This window comes from Lepidothrix coronata, unplaced genomic scaffold (assembly GCF_001604755.1).
Source record: "Lepidothrix coronata isolate B3197 unplaced genomic scaffold, Lepidothrix_coronata-1.0 Scaffold218, whole genome shotgun sequence".
Lineage (NCBI taxonomy): Eukaryota > Metazoa > Chordata > Aves > Passeriformes > Pipridae > Lepidothrix > Lepidothrix coronata.
This window is the reverse complement of record NW_016690398.1, coordinates 567,385-594,349: the sequence shown is the minus strand read 5'-3', so window position 1 is coordinate 594,349 and position 26,965 is coordinate 567,385. Positions and strand designations below refer to the sequence as shown.

Here is a 26,965-nt window from a genome sequence, read left to right as displayed (position 1 = left end):
CAAACCCTAAGGAGTCCCCTGCCTGCTGGGGGCTCCAGGAAGACTCTGCAGCAGCACCTGCCTCAGTGGTTTTCCAGTTCAAAAGGTTGGGAACAGCATGGAAGCATCAGCCTGCTGTGTGAGGGAAATGAGTGTAATAGGAATATTTGGAAGAGTGACTCAAAGAGAAAGAGGAGGTTACAGCCCTGACAGAAAAGCACTGGCCTTAATCTCCAAAGTACAACCCCTGCCTTGGGATTCCATTCTTCCCATTTCTGGCAAAGAACTCCTGTAATAAAACACCAATATACAGTGAACTCTGTAAAGAAAACTGAGGTGGAAAATATGCCCTCACCTTAAGGACAAGAAATGAGGCAGGAAATGAAATCAATGGTCTGTTCAGCCCGATGGCTCCACTCTGTGAATTAGGGCTGCTGAAGTAGATTTTCCTGTAAAAGAAATTGTTGAAAAGATGACTGTGCTGTCTAATATCAGTGCAGGGGGGCACAGACAACCCATCAGAGTCCTGTGGTGTGGGTAAAATACAAACCAATATGTGTTTAACTGTCAGAACCCAAATAATGCACTGGAATGTTTCCACTGATATGTCAGTGAAGGGCACCTGCCACCTCTGAACACAGAAAAGCAAGACTTAAAGCTTCTCTTTCTATGTGAAAATGTCTGTGAACAAGTTACCATGAATTTTAGGCAATTTACCCCTAAATGGGTAAGAATTGTCAGACAAAAGCTTTAAATGAACCCCACTTCCCAACACTATGAGACAGAAATCCTTGTCCCTGCAATTTTTTTATTAAAACTGAGAGAGGGAGAGGAAGTTTTTAAGGTGCTTTGAAAATCACCTTAAAAACCAGACTGGAGGAAATTAATAAAAGGAAAACTTGTCAGCCATATTCAAACAGAACATGATGAAGGGAAAAAGAACTTTAAAGCTAAGAATGCTGCTGTGCCTGAGCATCCTAAAGACGTTGCCACAAGACACCACTCAGGTAATTTCAAAACTATAATTTCCATAACACTCCACTAATAATAATCCCTGTTTGGCACCTCTCAGCTTGGCAACATAAAACTGCATTTGGAGACACAAAATTCCATCTGTGGGCAAGAAGACTTTTATTGAATGAAAAAAAATAAAGAATAGAACATCCTGAAAAAAAAAAAAGAAGCACAAGACCAGTTTTCTTTTATTTTGTTGTTTCTTCGGACTAATAAAAAAACCAAAAGCCAGATATTTTTAAGGAGTTTTACTGACAACTTCACAAGATAATCCTTAGTAAATAATATCTTGAGCAGCACTCAAAACACCTCTTCTTCTTCTTGGTTTGGTGTGACACACAAAGATGGAGAGGGAATTGAGTCCTTTCCGTGTTCACTGTAATGCAAGAACCTGTAGCTTATCCTCCAGAATTTCCTCCTCATCCATTTGGCTTTCATCCCAGGCCCTTAAAAAGAAACACATTACGTTGATTTTCAGCACCTCAGCTTGCTCTGCTTTGAGCCTTAGTGACAAATGTTCACATATGTAGAACCAAAAAGCAAAAAAATAGCTTTTGCAGGAGGTTTTGCCAGCACACACGGGGTACAAGCTGCTGTATTCAACTTTTGCCCTCAGTTTTTGCCACAAATCTCTGAATCAGCTAAATTTCCACAGCGTGTAATTAACCTCACAGTGTCTCTCTGACTCCTTCTAGTTCTGAGATCATATAAGAAACCAGTGAGACACAGAACTTTGGGGAACTTCCCTCTTTCCAGTCATCTCCTCAGTGTCCAAAATAACAGGTTTATCACGGATAATGGCGAGTTAAAGGTTATTGGTTGACCTGCTCACAACTGCTCTTTTCAAAGTACCTTAAAACTAAAGAATTCAGGTGATTTTAAGGAGATTATTTTATAAATCTCAGTGCTAATGCATTAAAAAAACCCACAATCCCAAAATTTATCATTTGGAGCTTCAACAACAAAATAAATCCCTTTATTCTTAATTTGAGCTGCCTGAGAACTGGTTTAGGACACCAAGGTGCAACACAGATCATGCTGACATTTGTAATAAGCAACAACTAGAAAGTTGAGATTGGTTTTATTTCAGTTCTGACATGATTTTTGCCATATTGAGCATTTTAGAACATCATTAAAACACTGCAAGTTTAACCTACCCAAAAATATCATCTGTATCATGGTCTTCTAGCTCCAGGTTTTCATGGAACTCTGTAGTATTTCCATAGATGTTCTCCAAGTCTCTGCTGGAGGAGGTCACATCTTCAGAAGCTGAGCTGGAATGTTTTTCAGGATCTGAAATGTTTTAGGAACAAATATAAACAAAAAATGCAGGATCTACACTATCAATTTTTTAAAAATCCCAGAGTAGCAACAAAAACTTGCTATTAAATGTCTCAAAACAGCTCCAGCTGATGAAGAATGTCACTACAAAATGATTTTGCTGAAGACTGTGAATTTATAGATGTTAATAAAAAGGTTACAAATATATTGGAAAGTAGCACCTCATATTTCAAAAGCATCTTTCAGAAAAGAAATATATATGATTTAAATATTATGCACAATGCCACAAATTTGGAGGAAGGGAGACATTGTGATTGTGTGCAGAAAGCTTAAAACTTCCTTCTCTTAATTTAAAAAAACATGAATAAAAGATAGACACTTTCAAATACTTTTCTGGGATTCAAAATTGACAGTTTTGATTCATGCACATAGCATTATTTAAATTAAAATGCCACACTGGTTGCTCATGATGAGAGACATAATGTAAACCACATTTCTTGAGATGGAGACAGTTGAAATTGAGAAAAGTAAAGAAGTGCAGATGTAGTTGTGCATTTCTTGGTCCCTTGTTTGGTTTAGCTCATGTAATAATTACTTCAGTAGCAAAGGAATCCTTTATTAGATCACATCCATATTGCACCAGAGACTGCAAACACACAATATTTAGAGTTTAATCTCTAAATATCCAAGTTAAGGGGGGAGCAATGGAGTAGAAACTAAGCACAGTAAAAAGAACTAGCAGTGATAACTGAAAATAGATGATTTTTAACTCAAATGCCCATTTTTATGAAAACAATGCCAGGGATATAAGCCATTGTACCAAAATACAGAAGATGAAGATATAAAAATGACCTAAATTCAACAGAGTCATCACAGACAGCGTGTCTACATTTTACATAAGAAAAATGACCCTAAGTAGGTCCTTACCTGACCTCCACACCCCCATGTGAGGAGAAATTCTATTTTGAGCCCTGAACCCATTGGAGGGTCTGTTCAACTGCCTTTCCAAGACACCTTGAACTACAGAGTCCTCAGCATAGTCACTTAAGCTCCTTTCAGAAACCCACTGTCCACCTCCTGAAATTAAAAAATTATCAGAGGAAATTACTGATAGGTTTTGTGTTAATATGCACTTACTGGTCCTATATTTGCTGCATTTAATGTGTGTGATGTAAAGAAGCCATGCAATGAATTTTCTACCCATACAGAACACACTGAAAGCTTAATTTCAAGTGATACACTTGAGCAGATTAATAATGTTCACCAACCATTTCACATGTTGTTTCTCATACACCATTAAAAGCAACAGGAACCTCCTCGAGCCAAACTGTCAGGGAATAGAAATAATTATATAAATCTATATCAATCTATGGTACTGGATTGATCTAATTTACCTCAAGGTAGCAAGTTTATTTTATTCTTCCACAAGTCCACTGTGTGCTGGCATGACTTAACCCTGAATGACTTCCAGAAGGAAACTGGATGGAAGTTACATGGAGAGAAGGATGTCTTACAGCAACAGGGATAACTATGTGTATTTTTGAGGATTTTATTCACATGCCAGTACCTGGAAAAGGGAGGCTACTGTCCCTAGGGTCGGAGGCAGCACACAGGGAAGGAGGTGCTGCCAGAATCCCTTGTCTGGGGTTTGCACCTGCACCAAAGAAACCTTCGAGTCCCCGATACCACGTGGCAACAGATTTGTGTCTTCTGGCTACATCCTGCAGCTTGAATAAAACACAGAGACATCAGAGACAGGAAAGGAAAGAGGAAAACTTCACAAATTGTCCTTGCAAGTTTAGATTAATAAAATGCTCATTTTATAGGACTGGGAATCATTTTGGCAGCCTGCTGTAATTCATATGGATGATATTTCTGTACAAGATATGCCTAAAAATCCTAAAAAACTTCTCATGTTGTGAGAGTTTGAGTCTGTTCTTTCACTGTGGACATGAAAAGCAGTTTTTCTTTGGTTTCACTTTTGTGTACCTCAGTGAGAGCAATCACTGTTTAACAATGACTTCAAATCTATGTCCCAACCTTTTCTAGGATTTTTCATTTTTAATTTTACTTTCAGCCAAAGAACATGTGAGGAACTTAAGTCAGATAAGAGCACCTACAATTTTTGGCCATTGAGCAGAGAGGTGAAGTAACCTCAGTTTTAACATGGTAAGAGCTGCTTCTCCCCAGCACCATCTTTTTTTTCTGTCTGAGACCAGTCTGTTCTTTCTTTTGCTTTTTTTAGCACTAACAGAAATTTGGCAATATAAAGCAGGAAGCAGAGAGACCTTCATCCCCTACATATGTGGCAGGCAGAAACAACCCTTTAACTAAACTTTACTCTTATGGGGTGGAGTTTCTAGAGGAGAACAAGGTGAAGTGGTCAAGTATTGCAAGGCAACCACACAACCATCCCCACCTCTCAGCTGATTCAGGAACATGGTCTGGTGCCCCCTACTAAAGCAGATTAAGCAACATCATTTATCTATTTAAGAATTAGACATCATAACTTACTGGTGAAGATTTCTTAATGACAGGCAAGCCCAAGCTGTGACTGTTACAGACACTGCCCAGTTCCTGTGACTCTTCCCTGGTTTCCTGCAGTTCTGTCTCAAGGTGTTTGCTGCTCTTTAGTTCAGTAGGGTTGGAGATCTCCTCCAGTGCTTCCCAGAAGCCCAGTGACCTCCCAGTCTCTGGTTTAATACTCTCCTTTTGCACTGCATTTCCTTCCAGAGGACTGCAGACAACCATTTTTTCTACAATCATAAAAACAGGTGTATTTTTTTAACGGAAATATGAATTATAAACTGCAAGTCCACCGTGTTTTCTTCATGAACTTCAAATGTAAAACCTCCATTAAAGAACTGCAACAGCAGCAATTTCATAAAACATCTTTAAAAGCAGTATAATGGTTTGGAATCCATCCTATCAGGCTGTGAATGATTCTGCAAGCTGTATTTCTCTGTTTATACAACACACAGGCATTTTATTTTTTACCCTGTGCCCACAAAAACACAGAAATCACATCTCATTAGTCAGCTCTTGTTTGTTTTATTTTGTTGTTTTTTTTTTTTTTCCCATTTGAAGAGTTAAACGAGCAGTTTCTTGAACTCAACACAAAGAGAACAAGTGCCAGGTCTTGAAGTGCTGGAGCAAATGTTTGGGACTTGCAAGAACAAGAAATGAATAACCTTTACATTCTAAGTTATTTCTTAATATTAAAAGAGTGACTGATTTTTTACATAGTTTTAGGACACAGAGTAAGATCTGTGGGACTCCTCAAGAGTGCCACAAAATAAAGCTGTCAGATTTTCACAGTGATTTCCCTGACATGCAGTTGGATTACTTAAACACCAATGATGATCTTTCATGCAGAACAGGTAATCATTTATACAGTTTCTCAATCTAGCTACATAAAAGTTTTTTATACATCAAAAGCACACATGCTATAAATTAGATTTAATACAGATAAACTGACTTGAAGATGACCTGCTTTATAATGGGTTTATTTTCAGTATCCAACTCATATTAGGTTAGTTTCTCCCTCAAATACAAGCTCAGAGAAGCAAGATTTCTGTCACAGTGATACCCATCATTTCAAAATTGCTCTCAGAGCCCATCAAATTGTAATCAAGGGACCTGATAGCTCAGAGAAGGGCACATAATTTAACATTAATTATTTTTCAGACAACCATCATAGTTGCCTCCCACATCCTACATGAGAATGATAAACTGTACACATTTAGGTCTATTGTACAAATAATAATTTTCCAAATTTACCTTGAGAAATTTCTTGAGAAGAAACAGGATTTCTGCCAAGAGGAAAAAGGTAAAAAACATTGAGTGTCAGCTGTGGAAGTTAAATGACAAGAAGACTTTTTCACACACTTTCTCTTGGCCAAAGGTCTGGTCTGCAACTGCTGAACGGCTTTAAAAGGGAAGGAGAAAAGACCAAAAGAATAAAATACAGCAAAACAGGTCACAGCTAATCAGTGTGGGGAGATCAGAAGAATTGCACATGTGTCTTTAATTATGAGGACTTATTTTTGTCTGGAATTACAAAGTTAGTCAAGTGAGAATAACACTGAGTAATGACAGATTTTGTATGTGAGTTCCTGTTTCTGCTGAGGCTGGAGCTTAGAAAAGAGAAATTCTACCTGGAATTCATGGCAAGCACATGGAAAGAACTGTATCTTACATGGGTTGACATTGGAGTGATCAAAGACACCAAATGAAGACATTTCAAAGTGATGCCTCTCCAATTACAGGCAATTAATATTCTGTAGTGGCTTTAAAACAATGTATCAATGACTCATAGAACTGTGACTGACTGAAAAGAAAAGCCCCCTTTTCTTAGGGATGTTACTAAACCAGAAGATGGGATTATTTCCTTTTTTCTTCCACAGAATCTCTGCATTCCTGATACCTTCCACACTGCTCCAGTGCTTCAGTTTTTCCTTGCTGGTTCATTCCCTCAGCCCCAGTTTCCACCACCACATAGTTGGATGATTCTTCCAAGTCTGTGCTGTGAGACTAAATAAAAAACAAAAACCATCCATATTCAGCAATGGATTAAAATTTAAAGAAAATGTCAAGTAACTCAAGTGATTAAAAGCTTGAAGACTTCATCTTTGTATAATTTCTATATAGTGCAGGTCCCTGGACAGAACAGGAAAAAATACAGGGAACTTTTGGAAAGATAAACTTTCCACATTTGTATGGAAAAGATAAACCCATATTTTTTTCATACTGGAAATTATTTATTAAAATCCTTTAAATATTTAACTTATCAAGATTTTAAAAAATCAGATGATTGAAGATTCAGGAATTCTTTTATTACACACTTACATCATCAAGGAACTCAATTTTCAAAGAGGACTCTGACTCTGCATTTTCAGAAGTGGTGTTGGATTCTTCCCCTTTAAAAAGAGATGCCCAAAATCTCTTCATCTCTTCAACTAGGAAATATAATTAATTTCATGCATTTATTTTTTTCCTGTTTGAATTACACTTATAAAAATGCCAACTTTTATTTATCTTAAAGTACCACAAATTCCTCCTTTCATTATTGTTACTTTAAGCAGAATCCTCTCAAGTGTATAGGTGTTCAGCAATCAGAGCAAAATAAATTGCAAAAAAAATATATTATTTAGATTCAATAAACAGAAATTTATTACACCTGAAAAGTCATCCATATCATCATCATCTCCTCCTCCTCCAGTCACAGCCTGATGGACACTCAGGGTTTGCACAGGCTTTAAATCTTTCATGCAACTGTCAGGAATCTCATCAACAGGAGTTCTGAAAAAGGAGAAGAAATCAATCTCAAAAAGTCATAATTACATTTTATATATATATATATAATGTCAGAGTCCTTAAAATAAAAAAAAAAAAGGAAAAACCTCACCCCACTATTTACTCCAGCTGTATTAACTAACTCCTCCTAATTTCACTGAGATGACCTTGCACCTCAGTGAGTAACAAAACAACCCTGCAACATTTCTAAAGGCATCCTGATGCTTGTGCTTCCCTCTCTCTATAAAACTCCTGCAGTAAATGCCCAGAAAAATCAAGCAACCAAATATCATTATCAGTCTTCAAACTCTACAGTAAACTGAGAGCAAAGAGAATCCCTCCAAATACTCCCCCTGCAGTAATTCTGAACTATTAAACCATCAAGTCAGGCTATGATGGTTATTTTATTCAAATAAAGCACTCTGTATACACTCCCCTTAACTCTTGATAATGTATCTAATATGTTAGAAGTTTCAAGAGGATTTTTGTTAATGCTATGAAGTATTTCTGAGCTTTTCCTTTCAATACCTTCTGTATTTCTTAAGCAAGAGTTTCTCCATGTAGCTCAGGCCATCCTTCTTGAATTCCACTTGGACAGGTTCCTCCAGAACAGTAACACTGGTCTGGACCTCACAAATTCCCACAGATTCTACTAGAATTATTAAAAAAAATATACAGATGTTCAGGCTTATAAACTTGTTATTTATCTATATTATTCTTGAATGAACAACATATTGGTAGTCTATCCCTCACTGAGTCTTTGCATAATTCCAAAATTTAAGTGGCCAGCAGATAAAAATCCCACCATATCACAGGAAAGAAAAGAAAAAAAAAGTCAGTATAATATTATTTGTACAAAAAATACAGAGAGAACAAACACCATCCACAGACTAGAGGAACAAGACCAGCTTGCACAAATCCAATCAGACAAGAGGATTTTTATCCCCATTTTTCCATGCATACTTCAGCTGATTGCAGCTGTTCATTGGGACAAAGAAATATTAAGAGCCTGTGGAAGGGAAGCAAGAAATGTACTTTGATAGAACACACAAAATCCTGAGCTTTGCACATTCCCTGCCTCAGTTAAAAGCTGGGACTTTATGCTTGAGCACTGCAGTTCATATTAAAGTGTGATGTGAGAAACAATGCCAGAGAAAGGGACATGAGCTGAAAAATCTGGCCAATGCCACAGCTGAGTACAAAAATTGGGATAAACATTAACCTGCATGTTGTTAAGATAAAAAAAAAATCTTCAGAGGTTGTTGTTATTGATAAAGGAACATAGAGAGAAAAACTGAGAAAAAAACATTTATTATTCTAACAGATCTTCCTTCACCAATCAAAAATCTGCCAACTCACCCAATTGGTTCTTAATGTATTTAAAATGCAATTAAAACAGAACAAATCCTACCTGATGGCACCTCAGTGGCTGGCACTTGTTCCCTGTGATCACTATTCCCCTTCCTCCATTGAAGCAAAGCTTCCTGGAAAGACTTTGCAGATTCTTCCTCGTTATATGAGCCATTTAACAATGATCCTTCATCCTCATTTTCAGGGCCTGTACAGGTTGATTCTGAGGGTGGTTCCTAAATCAGTTCCATGACATAATTAACAAAGCACTGGTGATGACAATTCTCTCCCCAGCAATGTTTTTAGTGTCCCCTGTGGAAATGCAACACTCAGTTCCCTGGGCTCAGTCAAACTACCCTGGAATTCAAGATCACTCAGGTTTTATGTGCTCTTGCTCACAACTAAATTGGTACATTCTGTCAAGAGCTAAAGAAGAAAAACTTAAGAAATCTGCATAGGCAGACACACAAAAAACACCCACTTTTAAATGCTTCTAATAGCAGAGAGCAGTGGCCATGGATAGCCCACATCCTATACACAGGATATACAGCCATGGAGAGCTCACATCCCATGGACAGGACAGATTAAATGAAGCATTTTATGCACCACATCTCATTTAAACTAATTTATGAGCTATGTACTTTATTAATGAAGTTCTACTCATTGAAGCTTCACAGCAGACAGGAGCACATCTGTAGAGGTCAATAAAAGGAAAATGTTCCTAAGGAGTAACTGGAACACCAGCTCATACATTAAAAAAGCAGTCCGGGGAAGTCCAAATTTTAAAAAACTAGATGAGATTGACTGAAAATAGCTACAAAGGGAGAATAACAAGCATTACACTGGGATTTTGCTGATTTGCAACCTTCATTAGAACAAATAAAACTACTGTGGAAAGTTTTGACGACCAACTCTTGAACGATTATCAAGCAAACCCAAGAAATATTTTATGTTCATCCACACAGAGAGCAGAAGGAAAGATCCTTTGTCTATACAATCCCAAAGCAGAGCACACGTTCTTACCACAAAAGCAGCAAAGGCACAGGCAGAAAGGGCAATGAGAAAGAGTCAGAGCAGCCACTGCAGAAGCAGAACGTGCTCACACCACATCTCTATGCCACGATGGACCCAGCGACTCTGCAGCTGCTGGTTGCACATTAAACGGTCCCTGTGACTCGCCCTGAGCCTGCAGACACACGAACCACCCTACAAAGCTGCTCCTTGTTTCCTTTCGCACTTCCCTCCGATCCTTGCGCTGCAAGGCGGGATGGGCACGGCTCAGAGTTTACTGTGGGAATGAATCCCTGTTCCTGGGGTTCCTGGGATCGGCAAGAAGCACCCGAAAGAAGGTAGGCCTTCCCCTAGCGCGGGGCGAGCAAATCGTCGCTCCATTCGTCATGAAAGTCAGGATTTCCAGCCCGATTTATCCCCTCAGCCCCGGGAGGTGGGAGCGCTCCGGGACCGCGGCGCTGCAGCCGCAGCCGCGCTCGGGGCGTCCCGCGGGGCCGCAGCTCCGCCTGGCGCAGATCCCTGGAACTGCAGCCCCGCTCCCGGGATCGCTCCTTGGAAACGCCCTGGGAAAAACCAAACCACGCACTTGGGGATCACTCAGTAAATACTTGGGGTATTTACTCATTATTGGGTGAGCAGTAATGAAATTGCGGGGAGGGCATGGGAAAAAAAAAAAAGAATTAAAGCAGCAAAATCCCACTGGCTCTGATGGTAGGAATTTCAAATCCACAGGAACCTTTTTTTTTTTGCAAGGAAAGCCATTAAAAGACACACACAAAGTATCTGTTCCATCTGGTTTGAGTGTTAGCAGCTCCAACTGGTTTAATTTGCCATAAAAGCAATGGAAATAAATCACAGCATGACCCCACAGGCCAGGGAAGGGGATCTTTCTAAGGGAGGTGATACTTTTTATTTTCCTATTGAAGAGTGGAATTACTCTATTAACAAAAGTTACTTCAAAAATCAAATAGTATGAAGCTACACCACACTTTGGAGGTCAGGTTTCTTATTTATGCTTTCTGAAAGGCAAAATTTATTAAATATAAATCACCTCATAGTTGATAACAATAATTTCCACTCTAACATAGCAAGTGCCAGCTTGGAAAGCAGCCACAATTCAGCACGTGCCCTGGTCCTTATCAAAGTATTTAAAGCTATAAAATATTCATGAGCCACTCAATTCTGCCCTATTTGCCTGTAATTACATGTCTTATTTTATTCACAGAGTGGTGTTCTTTAGGTAAGTAAGAATCTTCTTCAGTCATGTTCACATGCTGTGCAAATTCATAAAAATACAGCTTAAAGGAATTCTTTAGCTGTTGCCAGTTAAAGAACTGGTCACAGTTGTGGTAACACAATCAAGTCATTTGTTTCCCTGCATTCAGAGAGATCAGTGCATAAAACCTCCCTTATGGGCAATAAACAGTTATCACAGAGACAAAGCCTATGTGGGTATCACCAGTGTATTTTAGGAAACAGATGGGAAAAACTCTTACTATGGTTTCAATTCCAGAAAAAGAAGATATCTAACTAATGTAGGATCAAATTAATCTCAAATGTTTAAGTAGTTTTCTCCTCTTTTGAAGTTGCTGCATGGTCACTCTGGCACCTCAGCCTGGACAAACCCAAGGCAATTCATTTTACAACATATAACAATGTCTAATAAATGTCTGTCTCCATACTGCCACAAAAAACTTATATGCATATTATATTGTGTTGCTGGAGAGTAATTTTTAAACCATTCACTTACCAGCAGCACACTCTTAATTTCAGATAGTCCACATGCAACCCTCTCCACTTCAGAGTTCTTATGTGCTACAGCATTTTCCATTTCAGGCTTAAATTTTTCTTTCACTGGCTCTGGAAAAAACCAAACAATTAAAAAACCAAACTAATCCAGTATTCCAGTCTCTGATTTCTTTATGGCTTAACTGCAGCAACCTCCAAGAATAGATAATTCACCAGAAAATCATGAAATTTTATTTAGTTAAGAAAGATGTCTTTACCTTGAATCTGGTCTTTGAGTATTTGCAACTTCACTTTTCCTGAAGAAACCTATATGGAAGAACATATGCACATATATTTAAGATGTTAATGAAAATAAATAAAAGAGTAACTTTTGATAGAATAGAATGAAAATGTTGCTTGGTTCTAGGAAAGCAGCCAGGCATGTATATGAAGAGAAAACTCCACGTATTGCTCATGACAGCCCTGAAGGCTGGGACCACTTTCCCTCCCCAGCCATGAAATGATGTTGTCCTTGTTTGCCCAGCCAGGAATGTTCTCCAGAACATTCCATAAATGCAGAACTTGCATAACCCCAGTGACCTAAACTCAGATGTCAACCAGTGATGTCCCCTGCACATACAACCTGCACTCACACCTACCCCTGTTTGAGGGGGGAGGTCTCAGCCTGTTTTCACTCTGCTTCTCCTCATGACCCTTCCATGATTTGGCATCCCAGTAATTAATGATTTTCATCACTGCTCCTCACTTTTTCCCTGCAGAGTCCACACTGAATCCTCACTGGCCCTCACTCACCCCTTGCTTTAATTTTACCCTTTAGAACATTCTGCCCCATCTCAGCCATCGGAGCTGAAATCTGAAGTCTTTTGAAGCAGCAACAGCTTTGAGCTACTCGTCCCAGAGAAGGGGAAAGAGAAGGAGGTGGGTTAAAGAAAACCTTTTCATTTTATTGGAATTGAGTGTGTTGGCTGAGAGGACCTTCTTGCCAAACTGCTGCTGCTTCAAAAGGTTTCAAACAGCAACTGTGACGGCTCAGTCTGAAGTTGTCATTGTCTGGTTTTCTCTCCAGACTTATCCAAGCTTTGTTTCAGCCAGTTCCAAGTGGTCTGTGTTAATTAACAGCTCCCATTTCAACCCAGCACACACAGCACGGCTGCCAGAAAAAAAGCAGGAGAGAAAACTCTCTTTTCAAGTCCCACTCAGGCCAATTTGTGCCTCTGCAGACACATCTGTGCCTGGTAAAGCAAAGAGGAAGCACCTCTAAGCTGAATTAGTTTGGATTTCGGGATCCCCTACAGATTTTTCACAGAACAAGCGAAGAACATAAGCTCTGTTATCACAACTGGGATTTTACCAGCACTTGTGAACATTATTTGCTGACAGACACACCTAAGACCTGCTTACATGATGTACACAGCCTAAGCTATTAAAATACACTTATTTCACCAAAGAATGAAATATTAAGACCAGCTGATTACAGCTGGAAGTGATAACACTCCCTACAAGGTTCAGTCTTCAGCTACTTACAAATTTGACCAGCTTTCACCATTCCCAAATGTCTGCCTTACCCTGAATATTTTTTAAGAGTGTCAGCAAAATTGTCCTTGCCTATCCCAAAAGGGAATAAGGGAAAATACCCCGTTGAGTGAATATTGAAAAGAAATCACATTTTTCAATTCTTACAATATTAAACCTGTAGAAGCAATGATAATTTGCTGCCTATCACAATTAAAAACACAACAGATCACCCCAGAGAACTTGATGTTCCTCCAGCTCAAAGGGAACCATAAGCTTGGCATGGAAAATAAACAATGAGGGATTTTACTCAGAAGGTGCTTAACCTCTTATTATTTTTATAGTATTTAAAATTCCCATGTTCTGCAGCATAAATCTAATTCTAAACCTTGCTTTGTTTTAAATAGTTTTACTTGCAAATGTACTTTAATACCTTTTTCCAGTTTTCTTTACTTTGTGACAAAACTCGGGCTTGGATGGTCATTGGTCCTGCCTGTCCAGATTTCCAGTGATAAGGACTTAATTTCCTATGAACCAAGAGCAAGAAAAAAACTCAAAAATTATGTCTTCTGTAAGCAAGAGAAACATAGAGGTTTTCCTTCAGGTTTTTAAATATGAACAGAGCATCACAAAAATAAAATACTGCTCTAGAGGATAATCGATTCCCCAAAACACAAACACCTCCTCCACATTGCACCCTGCTTCTCACCTACTCCAAAAGCAGTAAATATATAAAGTGTATAAGAAAGAACTGATTTTGAAATTGGTCTAAGCTTTTAAATGTAAGGAAATCTCAGGTTGGTTTTAGAAGAATAAAAACAGAAGTACACCTTAGATAAGTCTTCATTGTCCCAACTTACTCCAGGGCTTTCATCCAGCACTGCTAAAATGCAGCACCTTTTAATAAGTCAGGAACAAACACCTACAACCTCAGTGATAAATCAATTTAGATTTGATTGCTATGATGAACATGGAAGATGGAGGGGAAGAATTTAAGACTAAGGGAGATTAAACTGTGATTTTCACCTTTAGGACACTGCAGAACACAGTGCTGTGGAATAGTGAGCAAGGATTCAAATGTAAAACCTGCTCTGTTTTACAGAAAAACAAACATAGGGCAAAACAAACAAAACCAAACAAAACAAGGAGCAAGAAAAACAGAGGAGGGAAGAGGGATGAAGGCCAGGCTGGATGGGGCTTGGAGCAACCTGGTCTAGTGGAAGGTGTCCCTGACCATGGCAGGGGGTTGGAACTAGAAGATATTTCAGGTCCTTTCCAACCCAAACCATTCCATGATTCCCACTGCTCATGTCATGTGAGCTCACCATGACACCACGATCAGGATCTGCAGGTCCAAGGACATGAGAACAATATGGGGGGCCAAGTGCCACACATTATCTGGAAATCTGCCTCACCAGCCCAGGGAAACACTGCCAGAGCTGCAAACTGAGCAGCACCAAGGCTCCAAGGTATCCAAGGCTTTTGCATCTCCAGTGACACAGCACATCAGGCAGGAACACAAAGAAATAGAAGCAGATGTTGCAGGGATTTGCCAACATTCAGAGTGAGTCAGAGAGATTTAAACTTCCACCCCAGCATTTGCTTCATTCCATTGTGCTTCCTTTCCAAGCCTTGTTTCCCATCATACAGGAGATGCAGCTCTGAAGCTACACAGGCACACGAAAAACGGGATCAAAACAATGTTGAGAACAGAATCCTCCTGAGAAACTGCAGAAATAAGACTAAAACAGTGCTCTCTGTCTCCTGCTTTAAAATTAAGGGGACAAATCCAGTCAGAGAGCAGAAAAGGGAGAGGGGGAAAAAAGGGGGGGAAAGGGATCAAATGTCACATGTGACTTTAAAAGTAACAAAGCCATAGGGAAGCAAGTTTATCATTGGGAAGAGAAATTGGAGAGACTGAGCACTTTTGTGAATTCCAAACTTTGCAGGAGAAGCCATCTGGGGCAGGGGAAGGTGTGGAGGGAGCATCACTGGAATCACTGGATTCCATTTTTCCATACAGAAATTCCACCTACTTTCTCTCTTCTTTTTCTCTGCTCATGTTTGACTGGAGCTGCTGCAATTTCTTCTCCATCTCTCTGTTTTCTGTCTCTAACTGCTCTTTCTCCAGCCTCAATTCTCTGACAGTTCTGGAGGAGTTAAAGCAGCAAAATATTCATCAGAAATTACAGGACAGTGAGTGAGGCACCTGAAGAATTTTAAAGCAGAAAAAAAAAAAAAAAAGTCACTCTTCTATCTCCCATCAAGAGTGAAAACAGTTCTGGAAAAGGGGCGTGACAGTGACAGGGACACTCCAAAATGAGCTTTAGAGTGGCCAACACAAAAGTCATACAACTGTGTGCTCAGAAAGGTTTGTTGTTTAATTATATTAAAAATCAACCATCCCAGTGACTTCTTTAGTATTGTTTGTATTACATATTAGATATACAGACTTATAAAACCTTTAACTCAAGCAGAAAATAGATTAAAGCCTATGAAAAGGTCAAGGATAAAAGCATAGGGAAAATGCTAGAAAAGAAAGACATCATGAGTCTTACTGCTGTGGCACAAATAAGCTTTTCTATTAATGTTGCATTAAAAGTTATTAAAAGTTAACACAACACATCTCAATCCCAATCAGACAGAATGCACTTACTTTGTTTTTAATCTCACTGAGGTTCCAGTTTTTGAGCCTGGGAGTATCACAAAATCATTGATATTCATGATACCCAGTATAACTTCTTCTGAAAAAGAGAATTTCAATAATTTACAGTCAGAAACCTGTTGAAATGGGAATTTGATTGAAATTAAAACAGTAAAAAACTCATTAAACATCCAAAAATATTCACGTATAGGTGAGAAAAATGAAGCACAGAACTTGTTTATATGAAGTACCAATAAAATCCTAGAGCAACTCTAAATTAGATTTAACTGGAAAAAAAACCCCACCTTTTTATTACTTTTATGATACCAGGGAAAAGATTTTCTTGTCTTTCATTTGGGCAATTCCCTAAAGTTCAATGCAAGCAGTTTAATATTAAATAAAACAATAAAAATGAACGAGACCCATAGAAAGCACAAAGAAGGAGAAAATTGTACCAATGGCTATGAAGTCAAAGCATCTCAACGGACTTGGGAAGATAAATTCCTTCTGTCACGTACAAATTGATACAAAGGAATACAATAACTCCCAGAGCAGAGTTAGTCCCTACTCTCGAGATTTTAAGACAATGATATTTCAAATACATTTTTTTCCCACATTGTAAAATACTCTTCCAAAAAGCAAGTTCATCCAGCACAGATGAACAGTCCAAACTGGTGCCACAGAACCTGAAACAGTGACATTCCAGTGCTGACACAATGTGTGCACCAAATATGTTTCTTATTGTGTCAGAAAAAAACCAAACCACTCAATCCTAACATCACATCAAAACAATTGTTCTTTTATTACCTTCTAAGATAAAACAGGATTTTATTAACTTTGAAAAGAAGAAAGCTCCTCTCTGGCAAATGTGTGCTAGCAGGACTAGTGCAGCTGGACAGAAGGAGGGAACACTGGGTTTGAGGGAGCCCAAAGGATATTTAATAGTAAAAAATATAAAAAAAAAAAAAGAGGTAAAATTATAAAAAAAAAGGGCAAAGAAAAAAAGAGGTAAAAAATAGTAAAAAGAAAAAAAGAAAAGGAGGCCAGCTTAGCAAGCTGATGGGGGGAAAGTAGTTAACTCACATAAATCATATTCTTTTATTAACTTTAAACATTTGCTTCCAGGAATATTTTAAAGAGGTAAGTTAGCAGTTGTGATAATAGCAGAGTTAAATATCACATGTATTGTGTGAGAATATCAGAGACAAAAGGCCCTGTTTTTCAGACCCTGTTTCCACTGTAATACTGGGTGGAAAAAAAAGTCTCAAGTTGAAAGTAACAGGGGATAGACATGAATTTATTTAATAGCTATTAGAGTATAAGTTTATTTTTTTAAGAACAGCTGTTAAACACTGAGATTGTAACAGTCAAACAATTAAACAAACCCCATGGGGAAATATGCACCCTTAGTTTGTAAGACATCCTGAAGTATCCATGAGATGGGTGCTCAGGACCAACTGGGAAGTCCAGCAAAGGCAACCCCAAACTCCTCAGAAACAGATCCATAATTTAAATACAGACAGGAGTTCCTTTTTTTCCTGTCTGCTTTTTGTTTAATGAATCCTTTTTCTCTCGCTAATAGGTAACACAATTTGCCAGTGAGGCAAACAACAGTAAAGCAACTCATCAACATAAATAAATCAAGCATTAATTAGCCACATCCTTTCTGCCTGCTCTTCTACACACCCTGTACTCAAATTTCATCATTCTAGCAGGTTCCTCTGTGCTAATGGATATAGAGTGCCACTGAACAAAACAAACACTGGTGTTTTGGCTAAATGAAATTTAATTTAACTTTAAAGCCTGCATAGCTAAATGAACCCAAATTCCACACACCCCGTATCTCAGCTTAGCTCACGTTTCTTCCTAATCAATTTAAAGATGGGTTTATAACTCCAAGACAGCTGAAGATGGGTGCAGTTTATTTCAAACTACAAGAGTTTAACTAGAGCAGACTAAATTCCAACAGCGTTCTCACATCAATAAAACCATAAAATCTGAAGGGATACTACTGTATATGTAATAGCTCACATCCAATTATTGTAACCATGAACACGGATTTCATGCTACACTGAGTCCTATCCACTTACCAATAATTCAAACCTAACTCTTTCCTTTGAAGAAGAATTCTAAGTGTAGTAAAGAATTTGTCTGTCATTGCTCCCCACCCATTTGCTGTTAATTACAACAACTGAGACGCTCAGATTTGTGGTCCTTCCAAACATTTAATGTTTCACTAACTAGTTAAAATAAAATTAAAAAAAAAAAAAAAAGGAAAAAGAATTATATTAAATTAAAAAAAAAGGAAAGAAAAAACCCCCACCAATCAAACTTTGATTGCCTTGTTAATCTGCCAGTCTAAATCCAGCAGTCAGGTAGGCCAATGGAATCTCAGTCTCTCAGGATAAATTCATATCCTCCATGCCCCAATATCTGTGACACCAACAAGAAAAAAAGCTTTTTAAACCAATTATCCATTTCTATGTTTAATACCATACAACATGCACAAAGTCAGACCATGAAACCCAGATCAGAACAGCTAAAGGACACTTTCCCTAAGTTATCTTCCCATAGTTTGAAATTTCACCTTACTTTGGAAAGACATATTATCTTGACTGTGAAAAGCCAACACCTATTTCCACGGGTGGTGAATCTCCACTGCTTAACCAAGAACTCTAGTTTCAACTTGTATTTTAAAAAACTTCAAACACAGAAGACACGAGAATGGTCTCAGTGTCTCCAAGCAGCCTACTAAAAAAGAAAAAACCACATTAGCGAGTATGTTTCTGGAGATAAATGCCTCCTTATCCACATTGTACAGCTACAGTAAGTGCTTTGTGAGCTGCACAATCTGCCCAGAGGAAGCAGAGCAGGGGGAGCAGCAGGTGGGGCTATAAATAATAAATTTATTGAATAAACGGAGCAGAGTCAGTACTTGCCTTTAAAGCTTCTCTCAAGCTCTAGTGTGTGCAGAGCAGTCGGTCCGGGCGGAAAACTCAGCTCTGGGGAAACAGAGAGAGTGCACAGGGGCAGGCAGAAAATCAAGACCTAAAAGCCCCACAGCAAAGCGGTGGGGTTGGGGTTTTTGTTTCGTTACCGAGGCTCAGTTTTCCGAGACTGATGAAAGGTGGGAAGCACAGGGAAGAAGTGAAGTGCCCAGAACTGTAACCTAAGACTACAGAGCCGTGAGGGGGGGGATAAAGAGCAGTGAGGGGGGCGAACACAAATTCCAGCTGTGCGCGGGCAGGGCACTCCCGGGCACAATCCGGGGGCACTTCCACCTGTCCCAGGCGCTCCCTCAGCCCTTGGTGGGGGCGGCAGCGCCGGGGCGGGACGCGCTGGCTGAGGGTCCCCTGAGGGGAACTGCCAGGACCCCCCCGCCTACTCTGAGGGCTCAGCCCCGCGGGGTTGGTCCCCGTCCTGATCCCAATCCCGGTCCCGCTCCCAATCCCGGTCCCGCTCCCAATCCCGGTCCCGCTCCCAATCCCGGCCCCGCTCCCAACCCCGGCCCCGCTCCCAACCCCGGCCCCGCGGCCGCCGCCGTTGCCATGGCAGCGCGGGCCGCGGGAGAGCCCATTCGGCGCCGCGGGGGTGGGACACGGGAGAGACTATCCCGTGCGGGGCTGAGGGGAGCGGCCACCGCCGCCCCGCGGGACCACAGCGAGCCCCTCAGTGCCGTGCCCGCATTCAGCTAAATGTGTGGACTCGTGGAACCGTCAGGGTTGGAAGAGACCCTTAAGATCATCCAGTCCAACCATCCACCCAGCACCTCCACTGTAACCCCTAAAGCCAGCGCCAGATCCAGCTCCTCAGGGACACCTCCAGGGATGGTGACTCCAACACCTCCCTGGGCAACCCATTCCAAGCCTGACCACCCCAACAGGGAAAATATTTTATCTAATACCTAAAACGTGAATCTTTCCTGCCTTAGCTTAAGGCCGTTTCTTCGGTCCTCTCACCACAGACATGGCAGAAGAGATCTGCCATCACCTGAGCACAACCTGCTTGGGGAGAGCAATGAGGTCCCTCCTGAGCCTCCTCCAGAATAAACACACCCAGGTCCCACAGCTGTTCCTCATAAAAATGTAAAAAATTTGAATCCCGGGCCCACAATACCTCCTGTGAGCTCAGTCCCTCAGGTGTCCAGGGGTGCTCTGTTATTTCCAGCCCAGCAGCATTTCCATGGTGGCCCAAGAGCTCCATCGCTGAGGGAGAGCAAAGCTGAGCCCTTGGTGCTCCCACCCTGGACAAAGCTCAGCTTTTCACTCACTGTATTTAAAGCTGATCCTTAAAGTCTCTGTGCCTCCAGTAGACTCAGTGCTGCTCCATCCCACACACCACCAGGAGTGAGACCCCCCCAAACCCTGAGATGCAGTAACACGCAGCACTTCCACCCCCTGAGTTTTCAGGACATACTTTATTTACATGGGTTTTTTTCCCCACAATAAGTGCAAAGGATTTTATCCAGTGAAAACAAAAATACGTGGTTGGTGCTCTCACACTGCAGCTTGCGTGAAGTGTGCTCCCTGCAGCAGAAGTGGTAGGGGATGCCCAGGAAAGCATGGAAAGGGGGAATGACCTCAAATTTTACTGCCCATCCTCCCTGTAAGCAATTCAAGGATTTCATAGAACCACAGAATCCCAGAATGGTTTGGATTGTAAGAGACCTCAAAGCTTATCTAGTTCCAAACTCCTGCCATGGACGGGGACACCTTCCACTAGTCGAGGTTGCTCCAAGCCCCATCCAACCTGGCCTTGGACACTTCCAGGGGTGGGGCAGCCACAGCTTCTCTGGGCAACCTGTTCCAGTGCTTCTGCACCTTCATCGTAAAATTTAATTCTTTCTCTCCAATCTAAACCTGCCTTCTTTCAGTTTAAAACTGTTGCCCCTTCTCCTGTCACTATCTGCCCTTATAAAAAGTTTCTCCCTCCTTTTTATAAGCCACTTCCATCCCATTTCAACCTTTATTCCCAAAGCTCTGCAAAACACACCTCTGTTTATCTTTGAATCCAGGCTCTTCTGTTTTCATTCTAACTTATTATTTATTCACGATTTCGTCTCTGGAAGAACCAATATAGTCTCCCTGCTGATTTAGTACCCTGCTTTAAGCAGCTAAATCTAAATCAACCTCACTGAGTGCAAGGAGGCTTCAAATAGCTTTTCATACCAGTTATCCCATTATCCACACAAACCTTTAGTTAGTGCTCAGGACCCAAAGCTACACAGGGCTCCTTGTGATGTTTAATTTTTCAGAAAAGCTCTTTTTATGCCCACCCTGTAGATATGTGCAGTTGTAGATCTGTGCACACATCTTGGCTCTTCTGGGCCAGGTATTTATGTGTCTGCCAATAAACAATAACTCCCACACCATCCCCTCAAAGGATACCTGGAGTGCATGGCAAGATGAAAGTTTTTATCAGTCAGATTGTTTCAGTTTATCTGCTTCGAGTCTTGTCCTCCCAGTTTTGGTGGCTACACCATTGTTTATAATTGATGCTGCTTTAGGGAAAAACAATCTTCACAAAAAAAGCTGGCATTTCAGGAAAAAGCTCTCTGTGATCCAAGCCAAGCTTTAATAAGTACAAAGTATTATCTGTTTGAAATTTATGCACTCTAAGCTGTGTTTCATTTGGCAAATTTGCATTTGTCCCATATGTATGCAAGCTAGGAGGCAAAAAATAACTTACACCGTTTTTCTTGACTGTATAATCTGTCTGGCAGTAATTTTCCTTCATCATCCTGGTTACAGTACAGTTTTCAAGATTTTACCCTGACAGGCAGGAGAGCCTGTGGAAACACATATGGATTTATGGATTTTTTTGATCTTGAGAAGGAACTGGAGTTTGCATACTGTGTATCAATCTGAAAATACTCTGTATTCTGGACCTTATTTGGAGTATTATTTTGTAGTTTTTAAACATGTTCTTTCCTGTTGGAAAACCACGTTCTTAGTAGCCACATGAATATAGTTTTTAATATTCTATAATAATGCCTTACTGAAAGGCATCTCATTGTACTTGGGATACATACCTGTCATTTTTAAAGAATGTAGAAATAATACATTATTCTAAATAAATTATGTTACAATACTCCAGACTACTTTTAATTACAAAGTTTCCACTAGGAAAAATGCAGTTTTAGATGGAAAATAATTTTCTGCAGAAAAAATGGCGTTCGGCTTCCAAAACTTAAATGATTCAAAGTGACTTTGTGAGCTTTGGATCAAGTGCTTCAGCTGGAAGAGTATCGAGAGCCTGTTTTGTTGAGGTTTGGCCCATTAGATTTACATACATGGGAGATGAAGTCATGCAGGAGTTGATGGTGACATATTTATAATTAGATTATTTAACTTGCAGCCATTTTATGTCTCCTCTGGTCTTCAGTTCTATTTTTTTATTTTATGTACTTAGATCTCATTTCCATAAACATAATTTCCTACTTTTGCAATCAGCTTTTTACAAGTGTAGAGCACACAAAATAACCGAGTACATGCCTTATTTCTACCAAAGTCACTTTTATCAAAAGTAAATGCAAAGTTTATAAGGAAAATAAGAACTGAAATTCAACTCAAATCCATCTGGTGGAGTTGTGCTATAAGTTATAAACCTTCTGTGTTTCTTAAGGCTCTTCCTGTTGCTCTTCTCTTCCTTTGTTCTCATGCTGCTCCTGACAACAAGAAAACCAGATTTATGAGCTTTGTGGGGTTTGTCATCCATATTAAAATATTTTTAACTGTTCTTGAAACTCTGTGTTTAAAGCTCCAGTTGGAACAGCTGAGCACAGAGGTGACTGAGTGACCAAGTGACTGACCAAGGCTGACTTTGCTTTGCAATCCCTTAAATTTCTTTCAAGCTTTAGGTGAGGTTCCAGATCGAGATTTCAAGCTTCCTGAGGTTGCAGAGCTGTGAGTTATGTTAATGCTGGAAATGAAGAAGGATCAGGAGATATAATTTCATTTTTTCCCAAGCTGCCTTTAATCACTTTCCACAAATAGTCATGCAGTTCAAATTCCACTTCCATGACCATTTACCAAAAGCCAGTTCTAAAATCTCATAAACCAGTATTTGCAGGAAATGGACTTTTAATTTGGTCTGAAGCAGCTTATTGTTATAACCAGGAAAAAAATAGAAGCAACATAATTTTACTTACCTGATGACTTACCATGGCCACTAATACACTTTCAATAAAAGCAGGGTATTTTTAGTCCTCAAGAGGAGATTGTGTCACTTATTAGGAGTGAATTATTTGCTCCATTTTGTCAATACAGCAAGAACTTTGTCTTCCCTCTTCCCTCACTATTTTTGGCTGCAGATACATGTATGGAATGAAAGCTACCAATCAGATGTTATTCCTTTAGTCACAGCAGATCCCATTTAAGATGGTCTGGAGCATTAAAGCTATTTAAATACAGGGCAACCCCTGAACAGCTTCATCCCTTTTGCTGGAGAGGAGAGGGCTGGTTAAGTCCATTGGGAACACAAACCCAAGCAGGGTTTGATTTCCTGTCAAAACTGTCCTTCCCACTTCCCAGAACAACACATGAAAATTGTCATATTTGGTATTTCTCATAAATAGGAGTTTCCTTGCTCAGTCAGAGCTCCTTGTTTGATTACAAATCTTGGGTTCAGCTAAGCACAGACCTCAAACCATCAAAGTTTACCTGATTAAAAGAGATATTGTTCACCTTGAGGAGTGCTGTGGAGACCAGGGCATTAATTTGTGCTTATGTGCCTTGAAGCAAAAGCACACAGTGCCTTTTCTCAGCCCTGCTTCCCCCAAAATCCAACCAAAAATATCCAAAAATGGAGCCAAGTTTCAAGTTTTTTGTGAGATCAGGTGAGTTTCAGGTTTCACCACCGAGTTTCAGGTGGGTCTAAAACCTGCAGCCTCCACATCTGAAGGTAAAGCAGGTTGATACCTACAAAGAAAAGCACTTTGCAGTAATAAATGGAAGGGATTATGTTCAGTGCTTCCCCTGAATTCAGCTGCTGGGTAGTATTTTATTTGTTCACTTCGTAAGGTTAAAAAAAATGAACTTGTCTTAAGCCATTCAGGTTTAAGATAGGCTTTGCTCCCTGGTTGGAGGGAAAGATTAGCACTTATTAGAGCCTAATCTTAATGATATCCATTTAAAAATAGGGCTTCAAATTGTCTAAAATATTAAAACATGATGAAATGGAAAGACTTAAGGCGGCTGGAGTCTTCAGAGAGAAAAAAAAATTGAAAACTTGAAGATTTATCTGCAAAGATTAAAGTGGCTTTAATGGCAAAGCCCTAAGAAAATAAAAGAAAATACCAGAAGAAGGGAAACAGCAGCCTTTGCTCGTGTCTGTACAAGGCAAATTAAGTTATAGATGTGCTAAAAAAGCTTAAGAAATTATAAATAAACTTAACCCTTCAGTTGCTGTTTCACAGCCAAAGACAACACAACCATTTTCCTTTGTCTAATGATTTGTTTGTCTGGATCTGCAGACAGTCTTTGCTTTTCACATAAAAGAGTGTTAATGCATTGAGGCATTTGCAAGTTTTAAAAATAGAAATGGCTTTTTTCCCCCCTCAAACTGTAGGAAAGAGAAAACATAATCCTTGTTTGTGTGCAGATATTCTACTGAAGACAGAGAGTTCCTCACTGATCACAGGGTGAGGTGGGGTGAGAATCATTGCCCTGAAGTTTTAGCACTCTGAAATTCCACCTCTGCCCAGGATCTTCCTTCCCTTTCACTCAAAAGCTCCCCCATTATAAGTGAAAACGGTGTCTTGTGCCCAAACCTCAGAGGAGCCTGGATATGAAAGGCCTTTTTCAACAAGGTTTTCAGCAGGGAATGGGTGTGAAGAGCAGGATGGCAGGATGAGCACAGGGATACCCATTGGAGAGGGGAGTTTGCCATCATGTTCAGCACAAAAAGGCTTTTTTCCAGCATGAGATGGAGCACCAATCTGAACATTTCCATGTCAGTACTGTATCCAAACAGATGGATCCTTTCTGGGTACACAGGGAATGGCAGCTGGGTTTTTATGGAAGGCTGAGCTGAATTTGCTTTGCTTCTCCTCCCCAGTTACTGATCTGTGATGACACATTTTTACATGCCCAAGGTTATACAGATGTGAGTCTGAACTCACCTTGCATCCATTCTTCTCTCCCTCAGACTCACAGCACTGCTTTGCTTTCCTCATATCCCGAGTTTCTCAGTGCTGCTTTCCATGTAGCCCTTTGGAGATTTGCTGCCTTCCCACGACTTGCTGTTAATACAGGTCTTGGCTGTTTTAGGGCAGCATTTACCTAAACTCAAGTGAGAAATTCCGTCCCTTGAAATGGTTAATAACCTTTTCCTTCCATTTTCACAACTGCAGCATCTCAGTTTCTTTCCATTCTGGAATGACAGAAAACAGGAATCAGGACATAGCATGTCTAAGATGAATTTGGTTACAACAACATGCACAAACTCCCTGGAAAGATTGAAACTGAGAAATCCTCCACTGAACTTTATCTCTTGACATTCCCTTGACATGGTTACTGAGTGCACCTCAGTTCTGCAATTTATCCCTGTAATAGCTCTGCAGAGCTTCTTCAAAGCCTTGCCAAGTTATTTCGGTGTCATCATCAATATTTTCTTCCAAAAATTGGATATGAGAAACAGTAAAGGGGCAGTTTATATGTGAATAATGATTAGCTTTAACAGCAATACCAAATCATTTCCCATAGCCCTGGTAGAAATAGTTCAACTATTTCCCATCTCTAAAAGAGTAAGACACAAAAAGCAATGCAGATCACAGTCCAATTTTAGAGCCAGAATGCCAACATATCATCTTTTAAAGAACTTTCACTGGAATTGCTTACAAATATGAGGAAATATTGCTTATTTAGCACCTCTGTAGGGGGGAGAGATACTTCTCTAGAGAAGAACTTTTAATATCATCATTAAAATAATTCCATCTAGCAAAACTTTGCAGTTTTAGTGGAGTATGTGCAAAACTTGATAAGGATGGTTTGGTCTGCTTGTATTAAATTCCTTTTGTTGCTGAACCACTGCAATGGCTTATTGAAAATACCAAAAATCAAAAGCTCAGCTCCTGTTTTTCTGGGCTGGCAGGGATATGAGCTCTTAGGAGCACGTCATATTGCCATCATTTCTAATTTGCTGAGTAACTGTGATCAGCAGCAAAACCTGACTGAACTCGCTGCAGGTGGGTCAGAAAAGGTGATGGAGCACAACTGATTTGTGCCTCCTCAAATCTTTGTTGTGTTAAAAAAAGAACTCACCTCATTCCTGTGCTTAAGTTGCTGGGAAAGTTTGCATTGTGAAAAACTTTGTGAGTTCTGTGATAAGGAGAGAAGGGTTAGGTTGGATGTGAGGAAGAAATTCTCCCCTGGGAGGGTGGTGAGGCCCTGGCACAGGTTGCCCAGAGAAGCTGTGGTTGCCCCAGCCCTGGAAGTGTCCAAGGCCAGGTTAGACAGGGCTTGGAGCAACTTGGGCTAGTGGAAGGTGTCCTTGCCCATGGCAGGGGGTGGAATGAGATGAGCTTCAAGGTCCTTTCCAACCCAGACTATGCTGTGGTTCTGTGAAACCCTTGAATTGCTTTCAGCAGGCCTTTAGAATTCAGAGAGTCTGGAGAAATTACTTTTATAAGGTCTGTACCAGTTCACAAGATGTAAACTTTGAAAAGCTTTCTCTCCTCCATGAATTTAATAACAGGACTGCTCATTTCCTGGTAGGCACAGAGCTCCTAGAGAGGTATCTGGAGCTCTGGATAAGCTTTTTAAGGGCAGAGGCAATGGATGGAGGAGGAAAATATCTCAGGAAGCTGATCTGAAACAATGATGGTGCAAATTCTTTCATTCTATGCAAGAATTTCTTTCTTATTCTCATTTTAAGAACTACAACTGTAAATATATCCCCCTGTTAACTAATATCCTCCATATCCCTCCAAAAAAGGGGAAAACTTTTTCTCTGGATCATCTCAATCAAAGGGGACTCAAACATTTTTGACCTCCCTGCAGAGATGGGTTTCTGTGCTTTTACTTTATGATTTTGGACTTAAGGTATCTCAGTTCTGCCTGAATTCTGCTGGAGATGCCAAAGCTCTTTCCCAGATTCCCTGCTGTGCTTTTCACAGAAAACTATTGATAG

General features: G+C 40.0%; 1 protein-coding gene across 4 annotated transcripts; it reads right to left on the bottom strand.

The window, feature by feature from the left end:
- Positions 1-1,141: 1,141 nt before the first annotated feature.
- On the bottom strand, positions 1,142-19,397 carry ZBBX (zinc finger B-box domain containing). 4 transcript variants are annotated; one of them, XM_017833591.1, is made up of 19 exons: positions 19,344-19,397; positions 18,933-19,283; positions 18,775-18,837; positions 15,848-15,935; positions 15,228-15,341; positions 13,625-13,718; positions 11,937-11,985; positions 11,681-11,790; positions 8,981-9,155; positions 8,098-8,221; positions 7,454-7,575; positions 7,123-7,232; positions 6,701-6,807; positions 6,055-6,086; positions 4,789-5,030; positions 3,842-4,001; positions 3,202-3,351; positions 2,151-2,286; positions 1,142-1,439 (listed from the first exon to the last, which is right to left on the bottom strand). In XM_017833591.1, exons 4-19 carry the CDS (start codon positions 15,913-15,915, stop codon positions 1,367-1,369), a joined length of 1,866 nt encoding a protein of 621 aa, XP_017689080.1. In that variant the 5' UTR covers positions 15,916-15,935; positions 18,775-18,837; positions 18,933-19,283; positions 19,344-19,397; the 3' UTR covers positions 1,142-1,366. The 4 variants fall into 4 exon arrangements, with proteins under 4 accessions (XP_017689080.1, XP_017689079.1, XP_017689078.1 ...); XM_017833590.1 differs by lacking the exon at positions 19,344-19,397 and having other exon boundaries at positions 8,098-8,218; positions 18,933-19,282; XM_017833589.1 differs by lacking the exons at positions 18,775-18,837; positions 18,933-19,283; positions 19,344-19,397 and adding an exon at positions 18,159-18,242.
- Between the last annotated feature and the right edge of the window lie 7,568 nt (positions 19,398-26,965).